Below are 26,635 nucleotides of genomic sequence, written 5' to 3' on the forward strand. Positions count from 1 at the left end.
ACTGCTGAACAAGAGGGCTATTTCTGATCCTGGGAAGGACAGAAGCAGCTCGCTCCAGAGAAGCCGCTGTGAATGCAGTGTGTGTGTGTGTGTGTGTGTGTGTGTGTGTGTGTGTGTGTGTGTGTGTTTGTGTGTAGTATTAATTTATTGTGTGGGAGCATGTGCAGGCCTAAGCAGGCCACAGCACATATGTTGTGGTTGTCTGAAGATAACTTTCAGGAGAAATCCTTCTCTTCCCCATGTTGAGTTGCAGGGATTGTGCTCAGGTTATCTGGGAAGGACTTCACCCCAAGCCACCTTTCTCCCACTTAATTTTGACTCTTAGAACTAACTTGTAATTGAATTCTGAATGTATCAAGACTCCACCACTTCCCATGGCCTTGGGAGTAGCTCAGCAGGGGAAGTGCTCAATGAGTAAGCATGCGAGCCTGAGTTCAAGTCCCTTGAACCCACATAAGGCCAGAGTGGTAACTCCATTGCTCTACAGCAAGCTGGAAGGAAGACATTAGAGCATCCTTAGAATCTCTTCACCCACCTACTACAAGAGATTCAAGGATGCCTGAGATCTGGGGCCTAAGAAATAAAATAATGAGCTGTGTTTGGGGGTGTTAGAATGGATAAGTGTCAGGATGAGGGACAAGATGGAGAACTCAGCTTGAGAAAGATTCAGTGTGGAATTCAATTGGCTGACGTTTGAAGATGTTGGCCTGAATCCTTCCATATCACAACCAGAACTGCTACTGGAGCTTTATCGCACAGGATGCTGGGTATCTGTTCTATAGATTCATTATTACCAATTCTGGACATGAGACTGTCAATATGTTTCCCCTTAGAAAAGAACACTTCCAATCATATTTAAGCCATCTGCAAATTTTTCTCATTAGCCTCATTAGGTGGATGATGAGAAGAGTGGCCTCTCTTTGGCTTTTGAGTGACAGAGACCCATCTTCAATTACTGAAGAGGCTAATTACTGTTAAGTCAAAAATGCTTTTAGAGAGCACAAGAATTTAGATATCAAAAATTAAGTGTTTAATGGAAGCTACAGTGCTTTACCTGGGAATCCTTCTACTCTTTTACAATTGCTTACAGTCAGCATTGGTGGAAATCTTTGCATGCTGCATCCCATGATTACAAGGACACACAGCTTGCAAATTTTAAACTAGACCGTAAAAGGCTGCAGCATACATTTTGAATTCACAAAGTGCAGTCATGAGGAAGTACATTTGATTAATAACAGTAGCACAAGCTGGCCTGCTTTAGCTTTCATTTATCCACTCAGCCATCCAGTTAGCATTTAATGAGAGGCTGCCATGTGCTGGGAGTGGGCTGGGCATGGGGTCTGGGTGAATAAGGCACAGAAGACTCTCTGTAAAGTTCATGAACTGGAGGAGAAAACTGAGACCACACCAGGAATCAAAAGTAGTATCTCAGCTCTTTATACCTGCAGCATACAGATGATTTCTTCAAATGATAATCATGGGAGCCTTGCCAAAATTCTTAAATAGGACTTGAAACTGAACCTCATCAATGCTTAGGATGATTATACAAAGCTGCCAGTATCAACATCAGAAATAGCGATGAAAGATGCTGTCTTATTCTATTTTGGTACATGCTTCAAAAATCACTAGCATAATTTAAAAAAGGACTACATGTTCCTTTTATGCAAATTTGAGATGACTAAAGAATTTATGAAATTTCCCATACATTTTAGAGAACCCTGTTAGCAACTTTTGTAGAACAATGTGCAGGTGTAGGTGAACCTCAGTACAAGGAGAAGACGAGTTTAGAGAGAGAGATTTTATTCACTTGGTGAAATTCCCATCAGATTTCAGCTGTATCAGCCCTGGATTCCTGACTATCTCTGGGCATTTTAGCCAGTCCCCAAGCACAGATCAAAATCACCATAAACACTAGCATTGAAAAGGACGTGGACGCTCTAAGTGTGTGTTTGGAAGAGAGGAGGAGACAGTGTTACAGACTCTCTGGATGATTGTTCTATCATTTGCTCTGCCATCTTTTCTGGGAAATCTAAACTTCCCGTGGCTTAGCCTTTTCCTTTATAAAGTGAAGACACAAATAGCTTTCAAGTCAGTGCTGCCACAAGAATTAGGAATCAGTACACCAACAGAGTTATGAACTGTGTGCAGAAATTGCTAAGTGATAACTATTAAAACAATAATTGTCATTATCATTATGTGAAAATTTGGCTTTCCATGCTGTCTCTCCATTATAAAGGAGTTTGATTTATTTTTTTAAGACGCTATTTCATTCACCGTGTATTATCAAGATATTCTTATTAACACTTGGCTATACTCTTCCTTTTGGTTCCCCAAGTCACTAAGTTCATCACTGACTCTTCTGATATCATCATGTCTTTTAAAGTTTTTTTTTGTTTTTTGTTTTTTTTTTTGTTGTTGTTGTTGTTTTTTAGATTTATTTACTTATTAGGTATATAGTGTTCTGCCTGTTTGTACCTCTGCAGGCCAGAAGAGGACGCCAGATCTCATTATAGATGGTTGTGAACCTCCATGTGGTTGCTGGGACTTGAACTCAGGACCTCTGGAAGAGCAGTCAGTGCTCTTAGCCGCTGAGCCATCTTTCCAGCCCCATCATGTCTTTTATACTTTAGAGGTTTTAGTGTGTGTGTGTGTGTGTGTGTGCGCGCGTGCATGTGCGTGTATGTGTGTGAGAGTATGTGTGTGTTTGTGAGTATGTGTGTGTGTGTGTGTGTGTACATACGAATGTGCCATATCACATTGTGAAAGTCAGAAGACACTTGTCTTAAGAGAGCTAGTTCTTTACTGCTATTGTGTAGGTTCCAGAAAACTCTAGTCTTCAAGCTCAAAGGGAAGTATCTTCACCAAGCAAGCAATCTTGCCAGCCCACCATGTTGTCTTTTACATTTTTCCTAGTAAGCAATCACATTGAGTATTAAGTCTGTGGAAAGAGCCAAGTAAGTTTGCTTGAATGTATTTTTGCAATCAGCAATTTTTTATTGGTGCTGGCTTTTAACATGTGAATAATGAGGAGTAGTTAAGCCTTAGGAATACTGAATTATTGCCAAGAGAGCCAAATACCTTTACCGAGAATTTGTAAATACAGACCATTTTTCCATTTATGTATTTTCAAATAGCACATTCTTGGTCTAACTACGTGTTATTCATAAGAGACTAGGTCATACTTTCCCTAGTAATTAGGTAAGGATAATGTTAAGTCCTCACATTAGTGGGTTGCTTACAAATGGATGATACAGAAGGGAATAAATGGCTTTGCTGCACACTGTGGCGCTGCAGTGCTCATTATGCTAATAAGCTGCTAGCCACACTCTTTCTTTTTATAAATAATGCAAAGATAAACATACAAATTTCCTCTATCAAATGACAGTGGTTAATTAACATCTAAAGTAGTAAGATTATGCTTCATGTATATTTTAAATTATCAGCATTATAATACTGCTTATCTATAGTATTCCTCTATATATTACTGACATTCTTAGAAATTTAGGCAATAAATGTATGGTTTTAAATAAATTTGGACAATCTGTCAGCTAAATGTATCCGCTCAAGTGTCAAGCAAGAACAACAGTTGTTTCTTTTCTATATAAACTTTGTAAAGCACAGTAAATTTAGAATGTAAATTAAGAAAACTATTATGAACAAACAAAAACGCCAGTGTCCTCATGGTACTTAACCCTTTTGTGCTTTGTTTGCCTCATCTTCAGAGTTGAAATCAGAAGGGAATGATCATCAAGTGTTTGGGACATGGAATTTTTTTTAGCTGCTTTTAGCTGTGATCTCAGTGGCACTAACAGAACAGTTCAAATTAGGGTGGATGTACTTACAAAAGTAACTAAATGCAAATAACTGTCTTTCCCAACGACTAATTTAATTGTAACATCATCAAAGCTCATTATCTTAACTGTGAATACAAAGGTAACAAAAAGTCATCTACAAAGACAACATTGGCATTGCTGGTTAGGATTTTTGCGTGCATGTAGTGAGAATTTTGGTTTCTTTAAAAACCTAGGTATGTTTTGTAAGCATTTTTTTGTTTATTTGTTTTAGTCCCAGGGGCTGCTTCAGATTGTCCACAGCAGCAGACTATTGCTTCATGTGTGCTCTGGCAGGGGCGTGATTCTGCCAGCTGAAGATAGTTTAGTTTGGGGGACTTTAGAGGGGATATAAAAAGGCCAGAGCCCCATGAGAGGAGGCATGGCTGCTTCTCCTGCTGGTTCCTGCCTCTGCTGCTGCTGGTATGTCAAGTGATCACGGGAAAAGAAACAGTTAGAAGAAATTGGAGCTATCCTAACTAGACGAAGATTGGACTTGCTCCAAGGAACTCAGCACCCTAAGCACCAGTGAGTAGTCTAAAGAGTAGTCTAAAAAGATCTCAATGGCTCCTCCCCCCACTAAGCTTCTTTCTCCTCTACCTGGTATTGAGGTGTTGGAAGGAATTGGGGTGAAGAAAGGTGGCAGATATAAGAACGGAAATGAACTAATGAAAACAAATATGCCAACATGTGCATCTATTCATGTGGACCACACAGACTGATTATTATAACCTTTTAGTTCACTTTGGAATCTTTTAAATAAATGTGAGGAAGGCTTAGAAAACACGCTCCCAGATGGTACTGTCATCTTCCCGTTATCAAGGTTATGCCAAGCTTTAGAAAACCCCATGATGGTGGACCCACAAAGCCAATCACACTTAAAATGAAGACTAGGTGGACTTCACGCCCACAAGTGTATTTCCCAACAACGCACATTGATGTTCCAATGGATGGTCTACCTAGAGAGCTAGGGATATTGTGAGGGTAGCAGTGAGTTTGCCAGGGCATGGAAGTAGGATTTATGACACACTGGGGTCAATGACTTGATTTATCTATTCAGGTGATAAAGGAGGTTATCACTGATAATGCAGTCCTTTTCTTCACATTCAAAAAGTGAAAAAATGAGTATCTACTTACGGGTTTTCTTGGTGGTTGCGTTAACTGTGGCACTGAAGGGACCAGCACCTGCACTGTTGTAAGCCCTGACAGCTGTGTAATATGCCAGGTTGCTCTTCAGGCCTCGGATCATAGCTGATGTCTGATTTCCTGCCACTTTCAGTTTGCTGGATGATTCTTCTTCTCCTCCGTTGTTCCAGTACCGCACCTGGTGGACAGCAGACATAAAACATGCAAACAGCTGGACCAAATACTGCCTTTTCCAAATTTCCGTCATTTCATTAACAGGGATGCTACGATGCATTTTCTTGTTTATGGCACTAACATTCCCAGGAGACCCACTGTGTGCCAGGTGCTGCACTCAACCTGGTCACAGAAGCTGGTATGCAGAAAAGGGCAGATGAAGGAAGAGGAAGATACAAATAATATAACCAAAGGGAGCAGAGGCCCTCAGGGCATGATGACAGCAGCACACAGGGAGATAGAGGGGAAACCCACACACCTAACACCAAGCTGTTCCCATTTCCATCCTTTAGCAGCCTACCCCAAGCTCAGCTCTACAATGCTGGAATGCATTCACGGTGCATGAGCAAACTCCACAGCAAAGTGGAGATTCCTTCCAGAAACAGTGAGATGTTAGGGGGAAGATCTGAGAAAGCTGATTGGGCAGTAGAACATCCTATAGCAATGTTCAAATGTCAGCAACCTACCTGTGCATGCAGACTTATGGCTAGAAGAACAAAGTAACTAAAGCAGCTATCTTAAGTATAAACACGTTAAAATAGGTCACATGGATACTGTGATGTGCTGAAATGACTGGATTTATTAAATAGGCATATGTATAAGTGGTATAAAGATACAAAAATAAACCAGCAAAAAAATTTGGAAGGAAGAGAAGTAATGAGCGATAATGTGAAGATTGTTTTCTGAGGACTGTTCAGTTGGTAAAGTGCTTGCTGCACAAGTGTGGTGACTGTGATTCAGATCCTTAGCATCCATGGCAAGAACTAGGTGTGACATGCACCCGTAATCCAAGTCCTAGGGTACACAGACAGAAGGACCGCTGGAACTTGCTGGACAGTAGGTCCAGGCCAATCTGTGGACTCCAGGGTGGGGGACCCTGTCTGAAAAAGTGAGATTAAAAAAGCTGTTGAGGAGGGTGACAGACATCGATTCTGTTCTCCACAGGCATGCTAACTATACACACACACACACACACACACACATGAAAATACAAAACATATGTACATATGTTTCCTAAATACTTTCCATTTGTGCTATAAAATGTTGCTTTCTTTGCTCCTAAGTTTAGATTCTTCACGAAGCAAAAACAAATCAACAATGACAAAATGCAAAAATTAAAAAGCTTATGCAAAGTACAAGTGTGTGTTGGGTAGGGATAAGAATAGTTACTAACATTTGATCACTTAATGTAAATAAGAAAGCTAGCATAAAAGACATAAAGAAGACTTGGCAGCTAATAAAAACATATTTTGTATTTCTGCAAATAAATATGCTTGCCCTTCTCTCTTTTGCAGTAGACAACCTTTTATTCTGGCATCCACTTGTTAAACCTTGATAAAAATATAACTACAAAAATAATGTTTATAACTGCACAACAATCTGTAGTTCGCACATACTACAAGTAGCAACAAATAGCTACTCTCACAATCCTAAGGACAATTATCATTTTGAAGATGGGGTGATCTCTGTAATGATAGATTCACAGCTGTCTGAATAGGTAGAATTGGTGTTTATGGGTTTTATGCTATGTATCTTTTAAAAAACAAAGCTGTGGTAGTTCAAGAGATAAAATGTTTACCAAGAATGCACAGAACCCTATGTTCAATATCCAACACCCCTGAAAACTGGCTGTGTTGGCTTACATCTTCAATATAAGCACTCTGGAGCTAGAGGTAGGATGATCAGTACTCAAGGATATCCTTGGCTACATAGCCAGTCCCAGAGTAGCCTAGGCTAGAGATGGTGTGGTGGGACTCAGAGGAAGGACAGCAGGTTACCAAGAAGAGACTTGATACCCTATGAGCATATACAGGGGGAGGAAATCCCCCTCAGGAACAGTCATAGGGGAGGGGAATAAGGGGAAAATGGGAGGGAGGGAAGAATGGGAGGATACAAGGGATGAGATAACCATTGAGATGTAACAAGAATAAATTAATTTAAAAATTAAAAAAATATATTATACACAGCCAGAATGCTTGTGTCCTGGGATATAGCACAGGTTAGAAAAAAATCACATAAATCTGTGTCATAATAATCCTCACTTAATAGATGACACAGGAGAGGGATGGAGGAGTTTGGTAACTCAATCAAGATGCTGTTTAACTTCTGGTCTCTTGTTAGTCTCTAATACATGAGCCATTTTTTTGTGAGAAATCAAATTACTTCAGTGTAAGCTGCTTAAGAAAATGGTCCTTAGGAGATTGATGAAAACAAAAGTAAAAATAATTCATAACTGGCACGTGAAGGCTACTTTTATAAACCCATTACAGAGAGAACTTGAAAGTTCTTGTGAACAATACACGTTAAAGTTCTGCAAGCCATCTCTGAGCTTTGGAGTGGAGGTTCATCTTTAGATCTTAGTTGAGGAGAAGTATGAGAATTATTTAGACACAGAGAAAACATGTGCCAAATTGTGCATAATTCTAGTCAGTGAAGAGTGCTAGTCTTTTTAGATAGCTGTACAGAGGTGAATTAGTATATGAGTAACCAGAACTTAAACAAGTGATTGTAATTGCATATAAGCAAATTTTCTATAAGTATTCCAATATGTTCTGCATCAATTTTGCTTTAAAACATGTTTGTTCTTTGGTTGGTTTTTATTTGTTTATTGCTGGTGGAACTAGGAACTGGAACATAGGACCTTGTACATATAAAGAACCTTATTAATCTTTGGGCCTCTTTTTGTTTTTAGTTTTGAAAGTCTCATGAAGTAGCTTGAGTTTAAACTCTATGCAATCCAGGCTGGGCTTTGAACTAGCAATCCCCTTCTGCTATCTCCTGAGTTAGCTGTAGTGGCAAGCATAGCTGCTAAATAATTCTGCCTTATTGCATTTTCTTTAGGTTATTTTCTAGATTCAAATAGTAACTGCACTCAGCTGAAAGAATATATTATACAGTATATAGATGCAGGCCAAAATGGGGGCGTGAAGAAAAAAAGAGACACATGTGCTATAAATGAGGAACTGTACTGAGAGTCACAGTTGGATATTTGTTACCAGCCTACTAAAGGAGACTAAAAAATTATCATCTTTACAAACACCCAAGTGCATTGTAAAAGAGATAAATTCAGTATGCAAGAGTAAATTTAAACATCAAGTAAATTAGAAAAGTAACAAGTAGAACTCTTAGATGTGAAAAGAAAAAAATATTAAAAACTGAAATCATTGATAAGTATGTAGCTGAAGATGAATGCTAGAAGTGTTAAACATTATTCCAGAACATGGGCCAGAGAAATAATAAAAGTTATGAAAATGATGCTAAGAGATATGAGAGATAGGATGTATAGCTCTAACCAGAGTCCTGAATACGGGACCTGGGAAAACATCATTCAAAGGGCGCATGGATGGTGGATGGACATAGGCACTTTCATCTTGTAAACTCACTCAGAGTTTAGTGTTGGAAAAAAATAATATGGAAAATCATATGAAACGAGAATATAATTAAGGGCAAACCATGTTTCTCAGCTCCTTTCCATAGGTGGACACCTGGTAGGCCAGTTTGCTTTGCTGGAGAAGAGGCAGTATGTGCGTGGTGTATGTGTGTGTGTGTGTGTGTGTGTGTGTGTGTGCATGCGCGCACAGGCACACACATGTGTGATGAAATTATTTTATTGCTAATGGCAGTTTCACATCACAGACAGTGGCTTATCTTTCCTCGGAGCTCTATTACGGAGCAAGTCCCCTCCTTATACATAGCCTCCTTTTCTACAGTTTTGGTTTCCAGTGGGCCACATGCTTCTTGTAAGTGCCACAGTGTAAGATATTTTAAGAAAGAGAGATTATTTTTGGTAACTGTTATTGGAGTATGCTGCTATATATATTCTATCTTATTATTAACTATTGGTTATATCTTAGGTATATCATTTATAAAACAAACTTTATTATCCATGGCTTCAGAATTCCCCAAGGACCTTGGAACACAAAATTCGTTTGACTTGTGAGATGACTTGGACCAACATCATTTAAGAAAATGTTGATCATCACCAGGCTGGGTATTAAACCCAAGCCTCTGAGCATCAATGAAACAGTAGTGCTTCAATTTAATGATGAGATAATACAAGTTTGTTTTGCTCTTCTTCTGAATCATAAAACCGTTTTGCTAGTCAACACAAGTTTATCTGGGCAAATGAGCAGAAAGAAACTGGAAGAATTTCAGGGGTAAGACTGTTATCTCTATCTCTGCAAGTAATTTGGTTCTCCAAAAGTAATCTTCCCGCTGTGAGGACTCTTTATGATCACTGCAACAGAGATTTCACTTAATTTAACTGTAAACTCAAATGCAGTACATAAAGATGCTGTATTGAAGAACATGGTATCTTTGCTCAGCCACTATAGAACAGGTATTAAATCAAGAGTACTTTTTTAAATAGATGAAAGTAGTTATTGTGTGCAAAGGAATGAATATTGTAATGTAGCTATTACACTGAACAAATTGAAATAAACAGAAGGCATGCAAAAAAGTCCACTGAGATGTTTTGGGAAACCAAATCCACATTTATCTTTCACTCATGGTCAATTTGTTCTTGGCCCTGGGAGAGTCATCTGTAGCAACTGCATACATCAATCAGGCTCATTTCTTTCTATCTTCTCATTGGACATCGTTGGAGAGGCTGTCTGGCAAAAACATTGCACAGCAAGGGTTGTCCTCGCAGATATAAAGCTGAAAGCCAACCCCACACTCACCATAGTCCCCATTTCTCTCCACCCACATGGAGGGTCATTTACTCTCCATCCCCATGAAGGGTCTTTGAAACCACCCTCTACTGTAGAGATCGTTCTTGTACCTCTCTTAACATCTTCTTTTTATTCACTTTAAATTTGCCTGAATTACATTATGCAAATATGTCTCCATTGCCTGTGTCCAATTTTCCTATGTGAAATCTTTGCTCAGTAACAAGGAATGAGCATAAAGGCATATGGCTTTGCTTCCATACTCTCAGAAAAGGTACTCAAATAGTTTACATCTTTTTTTACTCTAATTGAAATGTTAGGTCCTAAATACATTCTGTACAGATGTTTGAAACAGGAGGCTGGATGAAGGCCTCAAGGAGTCATAGCAAAGCATTCTGTTGTGTTATACTCCTCTGCCAAACTTAAAACAAAAACCTATCAGGTTCTTCTCAGATATGCCTCGGTATGCTAGGTAACATGTATAGGATTATTTCACAGACTTCGTGAGCTTATCCCGTGTTTTATTTTTTAAATTAAAACTAATTATTAACACGCAGTGACTGGGGGAGGGGAATAAGGGGAAAACGGGAGGAAGGGAAGAATGGGAGGATACAAGGGATGGGATAATCATTGAGATGTAACAAGAATAAATTAATAAAAAATTTAAAAAAACATGCAGTGACTGTACACACTCGTGATTCTCAACTTGACGGGATGTAGAAATACTTGGGGGATGGGCCTCTGGGTATGTCTGTGGGGTTATATTGATTGCACTGACTGAGATGGAAGACATGCCCTGGCATCATTCCCTGACTAGGATCCTGGAATGGAAACATGGAGATGGGAAACTGAACAGAAACACACACCCATTGCTCTCTGTTCCTCACTGTGGACACAATTTGACTAGTTGCCATGGTTTTCCTGGCAGGTTAGACTCTAACCTCGAACTCTGAGATGAAACAAACTCTTTCTCCCCTGAGTTGCATTTGTTGATGTATTTTATCACAGCAACAGGAAAAAAATGCTGAGGCAATATTCATGTCATATAGTGTGGTGTTTTATATTTTGTATATATCACGCGTTGCTCAAACTAGGACAGCTATTTTATTTTTATTCTGAAATTCTTTCTTCTAGGTTCTATGAACAGACAAATGAATACAGTAAGTTTCTTTAAATGATACAAATGGACAGCTGCTGTGCTTGCATGTACAATACCTGCAGGTGTTCAATGCAGCATGGGTGGGGGTGGGGCTCAGGATGTCTCATCCCTCGCTGTGGACCTATGGATAACTGAGGGATGCTGGTGTTTGGAGAGTTATTTTTAATGATGTGGTCCCTGAATGATGCTGCCAGTGCTTGACGAGACTGTCTTATACCCAGACACATACAGAAAAATGCTCCTCTCAGCCTTGATAAGAGAAATCACTCTTTCCAGTGGATCATGGTGAATTCAGAGACTCCTGCCTGTTCCAGAAGCTAAGAATATGTGAGTGTAGAGAGACCAGCCCTCGACACAATCACTGGGACTATGGATAGCCAGTGGCTTGGCTGCAGTTATATGCGAGTGTTTGTACATGACTAGGCTTCTTGTCAACTGTCAGTCATGCATGGCGAGGGACACATGTATCCCTTGTCCCTCCCTGAACTACTGCCTAAAGGGATAGTCCTCATTAGTAGCCCACCAGGCTGCAATGGGTAGTTCATACCCATGGTCACATGGATGTCCCTGTTTAAACACAGTATGTCATAACAGTGAACAGACTGGATGTGGGAAAGGGATTTGTAGGGAGGATGGTGGGGTTGATAGGGGTGGGAGGGAGACAAAAGATGGGAGGTGAAAGTGATCAGCATGCATTATATACGTGTATGATATTGTCAAAGAATATATATGTATATAAATATGTATATAATAGAAATTAAAGTGTTTCAAAGAAGAAGAAAAATTGTTACTATGCACATGTAAGAACTGTGCGTTCTTTTCTTCAAGTATCCAGATTCCATATCCATAAAGTATCTTTTTTATCCTGCCTTATTCCAAAGGGCACCAGGAAAGATATGAGCCCAAGTGTAACCGCTTAGCAGATGAAATAAACTGGAGCCCAGGGAAACAAGCTTCTCAACTAATGCTTGGTCAAATCAGAAAGGAAATTAGTCTAGATGCTAATGACGATGTGTGCACAGCTTGCCACACGGCTATGATCAGCCCTCACTGAGATGAGTGAGAGAGGCAGGAGCGATCAACAAGTTCAAAACCAAACCCGGGAAACTGCAACCCACAAACTCAGCCACATGACTGATAATTAATTACTCTGCTAAGTTATTTATCCTTTCAGGCTAATTTTGAAATAATTGCTGAAACTAAGAAAAGGAATATTTTTATCAGGCTAGAATAACATACATTAATTCTTTACATTTTCTCAATTAGTTCGTGGAGCTCTTAGCTCATTTGCTTTTTCCTTGTGCACAACACATACTCTTGCAAAACATTGTAAATCACTCCTTTTACACATACTGCATACTATATTTGAACATTATGTTTGTTACTGTTTTGCAAGAATATTCAAAATGCAAATACACCCCAAACCAAAAGTTTATATAGAACGTGTCATTATTACTGCACCTACAGTCCTTTGTCCCTTGCCTCCCTAAGTAATAGGAACAGCACATCTGGGGTCACACACTTGATGTTATTTTCTTAATATTCTCTGTCTGTCTGTCTGTCTGTCTGTCTGTCTGTCTGTCTGTCTGTCTCTCTCTCTCTCTCTCTCTCTCTCTCTCTCTCTCTCTCTCTCTCTCTGTGTGTGTGTGTGTGTGTGTGTGTGTGTATGCATGATATCTTGCTCCAAAGGCCAACATTCCAAACAGAGAGGTGGAAGCTACCAATCTCCTTAGGTCATTTTGACAAGTGCTGCGTTCTTTCCTTTATGTTTCGAGTTAGCCTGTGACTATTGGCTACTATTATCTCAATTTTAAGTGAACTTTGGGAATCTTTGCGAATGTACTGAAGCTCGCTTAGCAAACAGCAAAGTCCAAATAGCATTAATTTAGCCAACTTTTTGCATGCTAACCTGAGAATTTGGGAAACAGAAGCAAGCAATTAAGTGAGGTTCTCTGTCCCATACGGGACCTATTCTCTCACCAGAAAGATCTGAACTCATGAAAATGGTATGAATACTACTAGTTACTGTAGTGACTTCCACTGGGCTCTTTGATTGTAAAAATATATAAACATACTCCATTCTCAATAAAATGTTCTTTTTTGAATGACTCTTCAACAGCTAAATTTACAAAAGATCAGGGCTAGGGACAAAGCGCAGCCACTAAAGGGTTCATGTATCTGGCTTAGTTGAATCCCCAGAATTCAATGCACAAAGCTAGTGCAGCTCTGGTACCTGTCATTTCTCTTATTCAGCTGCATCCCTAAACATCCACGTTAGGGAGCAGAAACAAGTGGATCCCTCTGGCTTACTGGCCAGCCTGTCTTTCTAGACTGATGAACTGTAGGTTCAGTGAGAGACTGTCTCAAAATATGTTAAGGTGTGAATAAACACAGGTAGACAGTCAGCATCAACTTTAGGCCTCTACAAATACATGTTCATGTACACACACATAAATAAGCAACATGTCAATGCCTCTGCTAACAATTTCCAATACCCAATACTCTCAGGATGTTTTATAAGCCCACAAGTCCAGTATGGTGTACTTATTTATTTATTCAAGTGTTTCACAAGGTACAGCTGTATTAAGACTTAGGATCCAGCATTTTGTTTGTAAGGGCAAAAGTATTCAAGGTTGGCATGCATCTCTTTTTCCTAAGTAAAGAGTGTCAAGCGTACATGTTGATTTCCTTTGACTAATTTTGATTAAAAATGGAATCTTTTGTCCAGCTCGTCAATTATAGCCCTCCTGGGGTTCCCTTTCCAAAGCCGGGGCAGGTCATTTTTTGACGTTTGATTTTACCACTTTGGTTGTACCAAGTGCAGAGCTATTCTTGGTGAATGGAAAATCTCTGCTGAGTGTAAGAGCACACGTGTTCCCTTCTGTAGTCCTGCCATGAACCTGGGCACTGCTATCCCTATTTTAAAACAATGTTTTTGACCAAGACCCAAAATTTCCACATCTCTGCAGCTCCAAGACACATAGAGCCATCTATGGCCATTTCTTATACCATGGAAAGAATGACAGGAAGGCTAGTAAGTGTCAGGCCAGGTGACTCAGCTCTTCCTAAGTTTCTTCAAGTTCCCTTCAAGCAAGAAAGCGTAGGACTCAATGTCTACTGGAGACTACACACTGCAACAAACCTGACAAACAAATCTCTTAAATAGTCCCCTCAAACATAGTTCCCAAGTGATTCTTACTATCTTGTGCTATACATTATTAAAAATGCCTTCCATATGCTACCTTGTTCAAGTCCTTGAAAGCACAAAGCTTAGGAAACTGCGCACACAGCTGGAACTTGCTTTACCTTCATTGCTTTCCAGTTGTGCCCCAGCTCAAAGGCCACACAGCTTCACCGTCTTTGCAACAGTCAGTTCTCTAACCTTTGGTACCTGTTGCTGCTGCCTTGCCATGACCTTCTATTTACATCCACTTTACAAAATCAGATGCCCAGGCTGCTATATTCTACTTCTTCGGCCATTTTTCTTGAGGTTGATTGTGCCTCTGCTGCAGTTTTATGTTGTTTCACACCCTTTTCCACACTCTCTTTTTCTTAAGTGAGTATCTCTTGTTTCTGATTTGGTCTCTCTCTATCAAAACTCGTTCTTCTTATGCTTAACCATAGCAGCTGTCACATTTCTGACACTTATTGGAAAGTGAATGTTTCCTACATGTTTTCATCCACTAGTTTTAAGGAGAATTTATAGATCTCATGGTTACTGATAAGCCCCTGTAATTCTGGGGAAGTGGCCCATGGTCTCTATCTCGAACATCACTGCTTTGGTGCTTGTCCTTTCTCTAATTCACTTGTTAATATTTAAGTCAACTTGTTTGGCTATAAGGAATGGAAACCCTTGGAGTTCTTCAAATATAAAGAGAATTTAATGAGAAGAAGGGCAAAGCGAAAAAGACTCTCAAGGCTACTTTAGATTCACATGGCTATCAAATGGCTCTGTTGTTTTGTTCCTTTAAAAGTTCTATAAGCTGTTGCTTGTTTTATCCTTTAGGGCAACACAGGAATATCTGCTCCACCTAATCTTACCAGCTTTATCCAACATGCCTATAGTAATAGCTTGCAAAATATTGTAATGCAGTAAATAAGTAAATTGTGACTCTGACACAGCACCTTAATGGGTAGAATGTTTCCAGAAAGTACTTAAGTAGGTTAAATAAGAACCCAACTGACCATGATGGACTTTTTATAGATCAGTTGCCTAAGGTCAGGTGACTATCCGGTGACTACCACCTGTGGCTGACTAAAAAGTAGAAGGGGAAATGGCTGTGTGGAGCTAACATGCCCATGTACGGCTGTCCAAATCACCTGGCTGCTCAAAGAGGTAGTGTCCTCATTGTTTTGTTTGTTGTCAACTTGACACAAGCTAGAATTGTCTGAGAAGAGGAACCCAACTGAGGAAAGGATTCAATTGGCTTCCCCTAAGCAAGTCATAAGTCATTTTCTTTACTCATGACTGATATGAGAGGTACCTTCTGATCTACTGGTGATAGTAAATTATAAAAGAAAGCAAGCCTAGCCTAAAGTGATAAGGAGCAAGCCAGTAAATGGCATTCCTTCATGGCTTCTGCTTCCGTTCCTGTTTCCTAGTTCGTGGCCTAAGTTCCAACCCTTACTTCCATCAGTGCAGGAGTGTTGCCAGGGAATTATCAGCTGAATAAAAAACTTTCTTCCCCATGTTGCTTTTGGTCATGCAATTAGGAACCCTAAGACAAGGAGTTTCCTAAGAAGACAAATATGGGTAGAACTGAAATCATAACTATCACTCCAGAAATACTACTGTTACCTAGTACTTTTTTCATTTCTCCAGATCTTAGCTCCACTGCTCCTTACTAAATATTGGGTCTTCCTATCACTCAACAACATGTGTGGGATGGCCCTACTGTGCCATTCTGAAGTAACCCTCTCCAGTGGATCTTCTTTAGTGATGTCTACACTGCCCATATTCACTGGGAAAGGGTTATATTCCTTCTAGGATAATTTACTTTTCCTTTAACTTCTGGTTAAGCTTTTTTATGCATGTGGACTCTCCCAAAATGGCATGACCTTTTCCACTCAAATATTTCTTGTCTTTCTGACTTATTTTGACTTTCATTTTGTTCTTGAGATATCCTCTTTTTAAATATTTCTTCTTGTTTTACCAACTACAGAGGTCACTGCAACTAAATAGTCTAGAGTCTAGAAGAGAGTAATTTCACACTGTAACAAGAACACCAAGAAAACAGGACAAAAGCAGGGCATGGGGGGATATGCTTTCCTGATAACAAAATAATTATATAAACTTGGTAGTGCAGTTCATTCTCACTCTTGTTATTTTAGCAAGCCCACATAAAAATTTGGATTACACATTTATTGCATTAATCTTCTCCACCCAACTGGTTATTTCAATCTGCCTGGCAGAGTTAAATAATCAGTTGAGACAATATTCCTACCAGTAAGAAAATTTCAGCTAAAGATAGTAGTTGTCTAAGATGTTGATGTTAGGAAAGTTTGAAATTAACCAACGTAGTAGCAATACATAAACATGTATTAATTGTAAAGCAATTACCTCATAGCCAAGTAAATGTCCATTGCTCAACTTCCAGGGAATTGTGTTCCATGAAACTTCAATTTCTGAGGAAGACAGGCTATGGGCAGAGATGTGAGATGGGGCTACTGTAGGCTCTGTTCAGAAACAGAAATTGGGATAGAATGAGAATGTTGCCCAATTGACAAATCATCCAAAATTCTGTTTTTTTCCATTTTTAATTTACATTATTGAGACAGGATATTTCCATGTAGTTCTAGCTGGCCTGGCAATATTTCTGAGGTCTGGGCAGGCCCAGAACTAACAAAAATAATACTGTTTTGGTTCTAGAGAACTATAATTGCAGGAATGCACCACCATACATGGTTGAAACTCCTTAAATAATAATATTAAAAACACTGAGCACATGAAGATCTTACAGTATTCTGTAAAATATTTGAAACCATGGGGCTGGAGAGATGGTTCAGTGGTTAAGAGTGCTACCTGCTCTTCTAAAGGTCCTGAGTTCAATTCCCAGCAACCACATGGTGGTTCACAACCATCTGTAATGTGATATGATTCCCTCTTCTGGCCTGCGAGTGTGCACACACACACCACTTACCATGTCCTGAATATACAGATCCTACTCTTCTGATGAAGAAAAGGTGATATCATAATCATTAGATTTTCATTGCCTAATGGCTCTAGCAACTTACATTTTCATCCCTTGGAATTATTTCCTAGCATCTTTCTTTCTTCTTTCTTCCATCTGTCCATTTTTTCCTCCATTCCTGTCTTTGCTCCCCTCCCATTAATCCCAACCAGGTGTTTAGGGAATTCTTTATCTAAAAATGTTACTGACATGTTATCATGCCAAACAAAGGCCAAGGTCAAGTCAATGTCATTGACTAATAAGTACTGAGTGAGTGTTTTTTCTAGTCTAGGTCCAAAAGAAGAAGAGACTTACATGAGATAGATTGCAAATGCTGTCAAAACAATAGGTATACTTGTCCACATTATTACATAGGAAATCCCCTTTGTAACCAATATTCCTGCACTTTATGGGGCTCACAGAGATTCTCTTTTCTCAGGATACTGATTCTTAGTAGAAATTTCTCCACTACAACATCCATTTCTGTATTAAATTGTCATTAGCCATGGGTACATGAGACAGAAATAGAATCAATGTTTAAGGCTAGGCACAGTGAGATTCTCAGGGTTGGGCAGAGACACCAGTAGTACTTAGAAGCAATCCAATGCTGGCAGTCTAGAGGATCAGATCATTTTCTGAGTCCATCTGACTATGGTTGGCATGAGGTGTGCTGATCAGATTTTGCTTTGGCTCATTGAGGTGTTGTAGCATATTTCTACTGTATTTCTCACCTTTTCTTAGCAAACCAGAATTGTTTTTTGTTGTTTGAACTGTGCCAGAAGATGGGAAGTGAGCAAGGCAAGAATAAGCAGAAAGCTGTGGATGTCTATACTTTCTCCCACCAACACTCAGGTCTTAGATGTCTAAAGATTTCCTGGCTTATTGTACCATAAACTCTGGTCTCCCCTTATAAGTCTGGTAGTTTCCAGAAAAGGAGGCTGGCTATAGACATTAGGATCTCTCTTTTGAAAAGACTTTTATAGCTATTTTAGTTTCTCCCCATTAATAGAAAATGAAAATATAAGACTTGAGGTGGGAATCTTAGTAAAACTGACTCTACTAGAACTGTCTGCTTTGAACCATGTTTGATAATTTACTATCAGGTCTGTAGGAAGAAGAGACAACATGCTATCATGGTTCATAAGTTCATAATGACTAATGCCATTCCTGGGTGAAGTTGTATTTTCCATTTAATAAATATATTTTAGCAAATTCCTTGCTATCTTTCATCAAGGTTCCATTTTCTCATTTATAAATGGAGACTAATAATTCATCCTGTGCTTCAACCTTTAGTTGAAAATTCAACATGGCAGTATATGGCAGGTGGTACCCACTCCATATACTATGGTAGCTTCTGCCATCATTATAAGATACAACTTGATAACAGGGTTAACATTCAGTTGCCAATATCTCAAATGGCAATTCTTCTTGATTTTCCTAACTTCAGTATCATGTTCTTAAGAGGGCTTGAAAGAAAATATTATGTTTTGATTTCTTGAGGAGTTATGTAAGAAAGACAGAATAACTGAGCAGGTTCTGAGTAAAGTATGTGGTTGAGTGGTCATCCTTCAAAGATACAAACGCTACATGTCTTTTGCGTCAATCTCCTAGTTCTCATTTTCCACCATGGTCCTGAAATTTGCTGAGACCATAGGAAATACTAGGCCAGGATACTTTAAAGGGTTGCTTAATTTTTATACCAAGAAGAAAAATGAGCTTTGCAAGGTGACAATATCTCATGGTTCAGAAGATGAAACTCAAGACAGGAGTGATTGATGAACAGTTTTAAATGGTCATTATGCTTGGTAACTATCCAGTGACTCTTAATATTTCTAGTAAGGTTTGGTTGATCTTTATGACCCACACTGGATACCTAACAACAGCTCTGATGACCGCTCCTTTAGAAAAAAATGTATATGTAAAGTCACAAAGAACTCTCAAGACATTTTTTTAAACCAATGCATCTATTAGATTGGAACTGAAGGCTTTGTATTTTTCCATACCTTCCTCTGCAGAGAACACTGTTGTCACTGGGCTAAAGGGCCCTTCACCTTTGTTATTGTAAACACCCACTTTAACTTCATAGGGTGAAAAAGGCACGATGCTTTCATTCCTAAAGACGTATCTTGGGTTATCTGGGGATGTCACCACTGTCTGGATCCAGGTGGTAACCCCAAGTGGGCGGAAAGCAACCACGTACCCAAAACCTCCACCATTCTGTAGTTCTTCAGGGACAGGCTACAAAGAAAAGACATACTAAATCATCCACACACATAAACTCAGGGCAAAAAATGATGGAAATATCACTTGTGCACTTGAAAGTCATTAAATAATGGTCTATGTGGAATTAAGCAGGTGTATTTTAAAAAGAAGAAAAGCACAATGGGAAAGTCAGGTGAGCTGCTTTTAACCAGGCATATGTCACTCACTCACAGGCATCTAGATAATGAATATCCTTACATCTTCTTTGATAATCAAATATTAGAATATCACATGGCCCAAATCTGAGTTTCTAATAACATGAACTTTCAATCAAGCACACATGTTATTTTAAGACAAATAAAAACAATCAAATCCATAAATTATAATGTTATAGAAAAGGTCATATTTGGATAATAAGACCTGGTATAAAAAAAAAGTAGAGAAAAAAGGAACATCTGCAAATTTTAGATAATTCAGCTATAGTGTATTTTAAATGTTCAATTCATTGTTATAGAATTTCCTAATTGTAACATAAAGCTAAATCTAAGAGAATAACAAGCAAGAACGTAGACACTCATGTAAATAATGTTCTATGAACATCAGTGGTACACATAGGGCTACATAAAAAAAAATTATGAGGAAGCAAGAGTCAGCTGTTAAGGCCTGATTCTCAGTACTGTGTTCAAGAGCCATGCAATTTTGATCAAACCATTCCTTATCTCTTTGCCTTTCTTCTTTCACTGATACCACATTATAAGGATGGAATGAAAACAGTGTGTGCAAATGAGCACATGAGCAGAAATGAGCAGAATTAACATGGAATGTTGCAGGAAAAAAAGCAGCACCACTGGCATCAATAACATTAGCTTCAGTACTACCAGAGTTATGAGCACCACTCCAACCACCATCACCAACACCAGCATTAGCAGTACAACTACATGAGGGAGTTCTACGTACATTCTCCACCAACATCTCCATCAGGGCTGGAACTGCTAGAATTAGCAAGCAGCACCTATTCTGCTAGCTATAACCTATCACTTTCAGCACTATCAGTAAGAACACCTTGCATGACCCACATCAATATTCCTAGATCTCCTACTATCACTGATGCCACTAGCTCTACAGAAATGCCAGCACCACCAGTCCTCCTGACAGATCCGATATGACAAAACCCACCAGAATTAGAACAGATAGTTCAACAATAACCACCAGTACTACAGACAACAATGCCAGGCACAGCAAAACCACTGATATTACCCAAAACAGTGCCATTAACAGTACTGTGAGTACAATCCCCAGCATTGTTATAAGCAGCATCCATATCTCCAGCAATATTGACGGTATCAGCATAGACATTACTGTCATTTATACTGCCAACAGAACCAACACAAGAGGCACCATGACTTAGGCCATTAGAGGTACCACTAGTTCCATAAGTACCACCAGGGAGATTGGTAGCACTGGAATCAGCACCAGTATTACCAACATTGCCCCCAAGGGCACTACTACTAGAAGCAGCATCATTTGAATTGGCTACAGCATCATTACTAAACCACCACGAGTGCTGGAGCCACTCATCATCATCACTACCACTAGCAGTACTAGTATCTCTAGCTCAATATGACCACAAGTACTACCACAAGCACTACAATCAATAATCATCAATCATGATGATCAACATTGCTACCAAGACCATCATCACTACTATCACTGCCACCATCAATGCTACCACCATCACCATCAGCATTATCAACATTGCTACCACCAGCACATTCAGTGCTATAGCCATTACCAGTGGCACCAACAGTACCATCACTATCAGCATCAGCACTAGTACCATAAGAATCACTAACATTAGCAGGAGCACCAGTGTCAATACCTCCACTCGTACTACCACCGTTATAGAGACCATGAACCAATACTACTCTCAGAACCAACAGCACCATTACCAACATCAGTGGCATCACCAGGTCCTTGTACTGTTACTAGCACCAGGCCCACCAATACCCCAAACACTCACACCATTAGTGTCATCAAGAACAGCAACAGTAGCCCCTTCAGCAACATGACCAACAGCTCCACACTTCTACATGAAACACTAGTACTATCAACAGCCCTAGAACAATAAAATTAGCAACATTAGTCTTATCACCATCAACATCACTTGGCAATACACTGCAGATACTAATACCACCAGAAAAGTCACCAAACCCAGCACCCATGCCAGCATTACTGCCACCACAACTACTACCATAAACAAAAGTACCACCACCATCACCACCACCACCACCGTCATCATTATCATCACCACCAGTACATTCCTGGAGGTTGTAATGGTTAGATGAAGAGAAATACCCTGCTGGGAAAGATGTTGCTCAGACACTTACATCCCAGGTTATCACGAGTTCTGACCGGCTTCCACCTCCTCCGCTGACCTCAGAAGGTGCCACTTCTGGAACTGTATGAGTTAAGAGACACAGAGGCAAAATACTACTTTTATATAGTAATATCTGAAAGGAGTCTCATTTGCTTATTTGCAATATCATTGAGTTTTATCAGTGATACACTACAAGTACATTATACAGACGCATGTGTATAGGTACAGTTCTGTATCTCATTAGTAAGATCATCAAACTTCTATCCACATATATTTATAAAATGTCTTGGTAAAGTCATCAAATTATATTATTTACATAAACTAATAAGAAAAACTATAACGCAAATGAAAGCTACTTTGCACTAGGGTGACAGAAATATAAGAAACAGTTATCTCCCAGGGATGACAGGGAATCAGTTTAGCAGGGATTCTTCCAGGTTGAGAAGGAAGTCTCGGCATGGCATGGGGACTGGTTAAGAGTGACACAGACTGGAACCCTCAGGTCCTGCTAGGGAGTGTTCCTGATAAAACTCCCACAGACACCAGCTCTCTCACTCATGCTGAGAACCTTTTGGCTACTACATTCTAAGATGAAACTAGAATACAACATCTGCTCCTGGGGGCCTGTGTAACGTGTACAGCTGTATTGGCTGGAGGCAGATCAGATGGACCCTAAATACACATTGTGTGAACAAATGAAGATGAGAGGCAGTGCTCTTCCTACTTGTTTCCCACAATACCTGGTGCAAACATCAGGTTACTATCCCAAGAAAGAGGCATTGGTAAAACTGTGCAAGCATAGTCCACATCTCCTTTGGCTTAGTGCCTTTGCTGTATCTCATGACTCACTTTAATTAATACTAATACCAGTGATTCTGGGAAAAGAAGGCCTGATGTCCCCCACCCACCCAGGTGCTTCTCTAAAGGAATGGCAGGTGTACCTGCTACCTTTGAGTTTGATGATAGTGTATTTTCAGAATGATGAATGTAGCTTTTTGACACATTGCCATTTATCTCGTATAAATTCTTAAAACGATGCTTTCATAACCTAACACTTATGGAGCCATAACACACTACTTATCAATTGCTTACGTGCACTTGCTGAGTGTGGTGGCAGAATACGTTTTGCGGCAGCATAGCTCTCAGTGGTATTATCAGACCAATTTGTCAGTGCTCTTTATAAACGGAAACAATGTTTCTTCTGCTAACAGGTAACTATGTCAGATAGCAATTATAACCTTAAGTGACAAAAGCATAGTCACTCAACACACACTAATGATCATCTGCAACAGCCTGAATGCTCAGGAATGTCACACTACATCACAGCCTCTTCCATGTGCCTTTTGATAAATGCCATACAGCAAAGTCTGCCATTAGAAAGGTCATGCTATTGTGACAACGGATTATTGAGACAGATCTCCTGGTAGCTGGAAGACCAGAACTAATAGAAATACACACCCAAGTAAATCTATTAACCCATTACTCAGAAAACAAAAGCACTAACCTGCCTCTTCAGTCCTTACTTTTTCTGAGGGTAAACTCGGTTCTCCACCTCCAATTTTGTTACTGGCTACAACTCGAAATTCATATTCCACCCATGGGTTTAACTCCACGACCGTAGCCGTATGTGTCTTGCCATCGATGACCTCAGGTACTAAAAATGGACAGTTTAGAAGTTTAAGAACCTCAGTCAATACACATCCCTCTAAGCAGCTGCCCTCTGTTTCGCCCACCCACTTTACCTGTCGTGACTGTTTGCCAGCCCACGGAGAAAGGTGTCCTAGCCTGGACTGCATAGGATATAACTGGGCTGTGGCTGTCTGTGCCTTCTGTCCAAGAGAGCTGGGCTGTTGTGTCTGTAATTTCATCTACCTTCACGTTTTCTGGTGGTCCAGGTGAACCTAAAGGAGACAAGAACGCAAAGAGCATCACCCCCCAAAAAAGCCATCCTCTTCTATCAAAGTGAAGAGGCTTATCCTGTCACGTTAATACCACCAACTGATCCTTCTTTCAAAAGCACTCAAGGGAAGAGACCATTTAAATGGCAGTAAAACTACCCCTGTTTGCAGGCTTCCTTTGTCAGATGTGAGATCTGGAGAGGAAGCCATGATTCATAACACTATGTGACTATAGGTGGTACCTACTAACTGAGGGTCTATGCAGCATTATCCCTGTACCTTTCTAAATTCAGCATCTTCTGCACGTTTCCAATTTCAGTGTCTTCTGCTTCAGGTGGAATGCCTTTCTGCAAAACATATCTTGGCTTGCTACCTCACTGTGTTATGTTATGTGATATGTTTTGGACGTTTATTTCTTTAGCCTAGCTGTGAATCATTAACTTAGATAACAACCAAGGTTAGTGATTTTTTTTTCTATCACTATGGATAACGTCTATTCTTTTGGAGGCAGACACACACCTGTACCACATTCTCTCTCCTATTAAATACATTTCCTGAATTAATGACATGCTGAAAAGCACTTGGCAGTGGCCGTGGAATGCCAATTACAGCAGGACCCATCCGAAGTGCAGAGTTGAGGTTTTCATTTCTTTGAATGAACACATTCTTCTTGTCATATCTTCTGGTGTATGGGTGTCAGGGATATTCTGGTATGGTATCTCGGTATGTTTTTCTTCCAGTGAGGATGCTCATGGAAGGCATTGTTAGACCACATAGGAGGTATCACTGCTTACCTCTCACTATGAGCTCAGCTGCAGACGAAACGCTGTCCACCCCTGTCTGCGCCATACAGACATACTTCCCAGTGTGCTTCAGTTGGATGTTTCTGATCATTAAATCACCTGACGAACTCTGTTGGGAAAACAGGCAACAACACAAGATTATAGTTAAAAACACAAGGGATCCTGAAGGCGAGACAACCCATGTTTAGAGCAAGCAGTGTGGGAAGCAGTAAAATGACTGAAATCATAGGATGCACAGAAACTAAGACAAGTTCAAAACCAGGCATGATGGCAGGCAGATCTCTGTATTCATATAAACCATTTCTCTGGGTATTTGTGGTTTCAGAAATAAATGAGGGCAGAGATTATAGTCTCAGATTCTATTTACTTCTACCAGGCAACACTTCTTTTTATATTCACTGCTTAGCACCAGCTCAGTTTTCTCTCTGGTTGCAACCCCACTGCAATTATCTGCCTGAGAAGAGGAGCAAGCATTTGGGTACCTAGTGGGAGATAAATACAGCATGGCAGGGGGGATTACCACGGTTCAAACATTTTTCTCTTTTCTCAACACATTGGAGCTTAAAAGACTAAAGTCACATACTTCCTTAAAAAGGTACAGAATTTAGAGCAAGAAAATATGAATCCCTCCAAAAAAAAAAAAAAAAAAAAAAAAAAAAAAAAAAAAAAAGAAATTAAAACACTTTAAAGCTTATAAATAACAGTTATCCAGAAGACATTTGTTGGCATCCCTTGGTACCAATTAATGGAACAAATGTGTGTATAAATGTTCAACTTTAAAAGGTCCTCATTTAAAAAGACTATAAATCCACATTCGTAAAATGACTAAGTGCAGGTCAGTTTCCAACATTAGTGAAAATAAAGACTGAAATAAGAGCATCTGGAAAGTGAAGCCCTTTGAAAATCGTCCAGCCTAGGAGAAGGGAAGAGGCGGTACTTACCTTGTTAATTAAAAGGAGTTTTACTCTTGCATGTACCTAGGATTTGTGGTAAGAGGGACTCAACTGTTCTAATTTTAGGTAGTTTCTTAAAGTCTTGTTCAGGCTATTATCCTTCATATTGCTCCCGTCCTTAGGGTTGTTAATGGGCTGTGTGTTTTCCGCTGGTTGGATCATATGGCTTTGGATGGGATTTCTAGGGTACTGGGAGAAGCGGCTGCCAGGTGATTGATGGCTATAATTAAATGATAATCCAGAAACTGTTAAGTTTGCACATTTTACTTTCTTCGCTTTAAACTTTTTTCCCCTCCCTCTTTCTCTTTCTCTCAGGGCTATTTAGAAATATTTCCCCAGGAGAAAACCGACCCTGCTTGCTGACCTTTACAAACTCCTCTGGTTTTATGAGCTCCTCATACTCACAAGAGGGTAATTTTCATTTCCACAGAAATCTTCTCTTTTCAACAAAGCCTGGTGACTAGTGAATGCCACCAAGACACTAAGTGAGGACTGTGTTCGCTGTGCTTACTTTCTTATTTTGAAACAGTCTGGATAGAGAGAATTTAGCTGGACTTTTTTTTTTTTTTTTAATCTGCTTAGTCATCTGATCTGGTTTTAGACACCCCGGCTGCTTTCGGCTCTAGAATGAGTAATGGAAGACACTGGAACTGGGAACTTGCACTTCTGTTGGCTTTTAATACTGATGAATAAAGAAGAGAAACAGACAAGCTTGAGCATAAAATAAAACCAAATAACAACAACAAAAAAATTTTTTTTTTTTGCCAAAGAAATACAGTCAGGTTCATCTGCAGAAGGAATATAACAACAACAAAAAAAATCAATCATGGTTTTAAAATTTATTTATTTTTATTTTATGTGTATGAATGTTGGGCATACATGTATGTCTGTGCACCATGTGTATTGTCTTTGGCTGCCAGAAAAGAGTATTGGATCTGGAACTGGAGTTATAAATGTTTGTAAACTGTCTTATGGAAGCTGAAAACTAAATTGGGGTCCCTCTAAAGCACAACACTTCTTTTTTAAACTTCTGAGCAATCACTGTCGTCCCTAAAACTATTAATCATTTTGTTCTACAGAATAGAACAAAAGATGCAACTAAGGAAATCCCCCTCAGGAACGGTCATAGGGGAGGGGACTAAGGGGAAAATGGGAGGGAGGGAAGAATGGGAGGATACAAGGGATGGGATAACCATTGAGATGTAACAAGAATA

The 26,635-nt window shown here is 39.6% G+C and overlaps 1 protein-coding gene across 1 annotated transcript in view; it reads right to left on the bottom strand.

Moving 5' to 3' along the window:
* Nucleotides 1-26,635, bottom strand: part of Cntn3 (contactin 3) — a 357,126-nt gene that overhangs the window by 14,217 nt on the left and 316,274 nt on the right. The window contains exons 14-20 of the mRNA XM_051155002.1: nt 24,460-24,577; nt 23,510-23,668; nt 23,272-23,421; nt 21,778-21,848; nt 19,192-19,426; nt 16,579-16,694; nt 4,968-5,154 (exon numbers count right to left, since the gene is read on the bottom strand). Of these exons, the coding sequence (XP_051010959.1) occupies nt 4,968-5,154; nt 16,579-16,694; nt 19,192-19,426; nt 21,778-21,848; nt 23,272-23,421; nt 23,510-23,668; nt 24,460-24,577 (1,036 nt within the window). The remainder of the gene's footprint in view (nt 1-4,967; nt 5,155-16,578; nt 16,695-19,191; nt 19,427-21,777; nt 21,849-23,271; nt 23,422-23,509; nt 23,669-24,459; nt 24,578-26,635) is intronic.

Source organism: Acomys russatus, chromosome 13 (genome assembly GCF_903995435.1).
Source record: "Acomys russatus chromosome 13, mAcoRus1.1, whole genome shotgun sequence".
Classification (NCBI taxonomy): domain Eukaryota; kingdom Metazoa; phylum Chordata; class Mammalia; order Rodentia; family Muridae; genus Acomys; species Acomys russatus.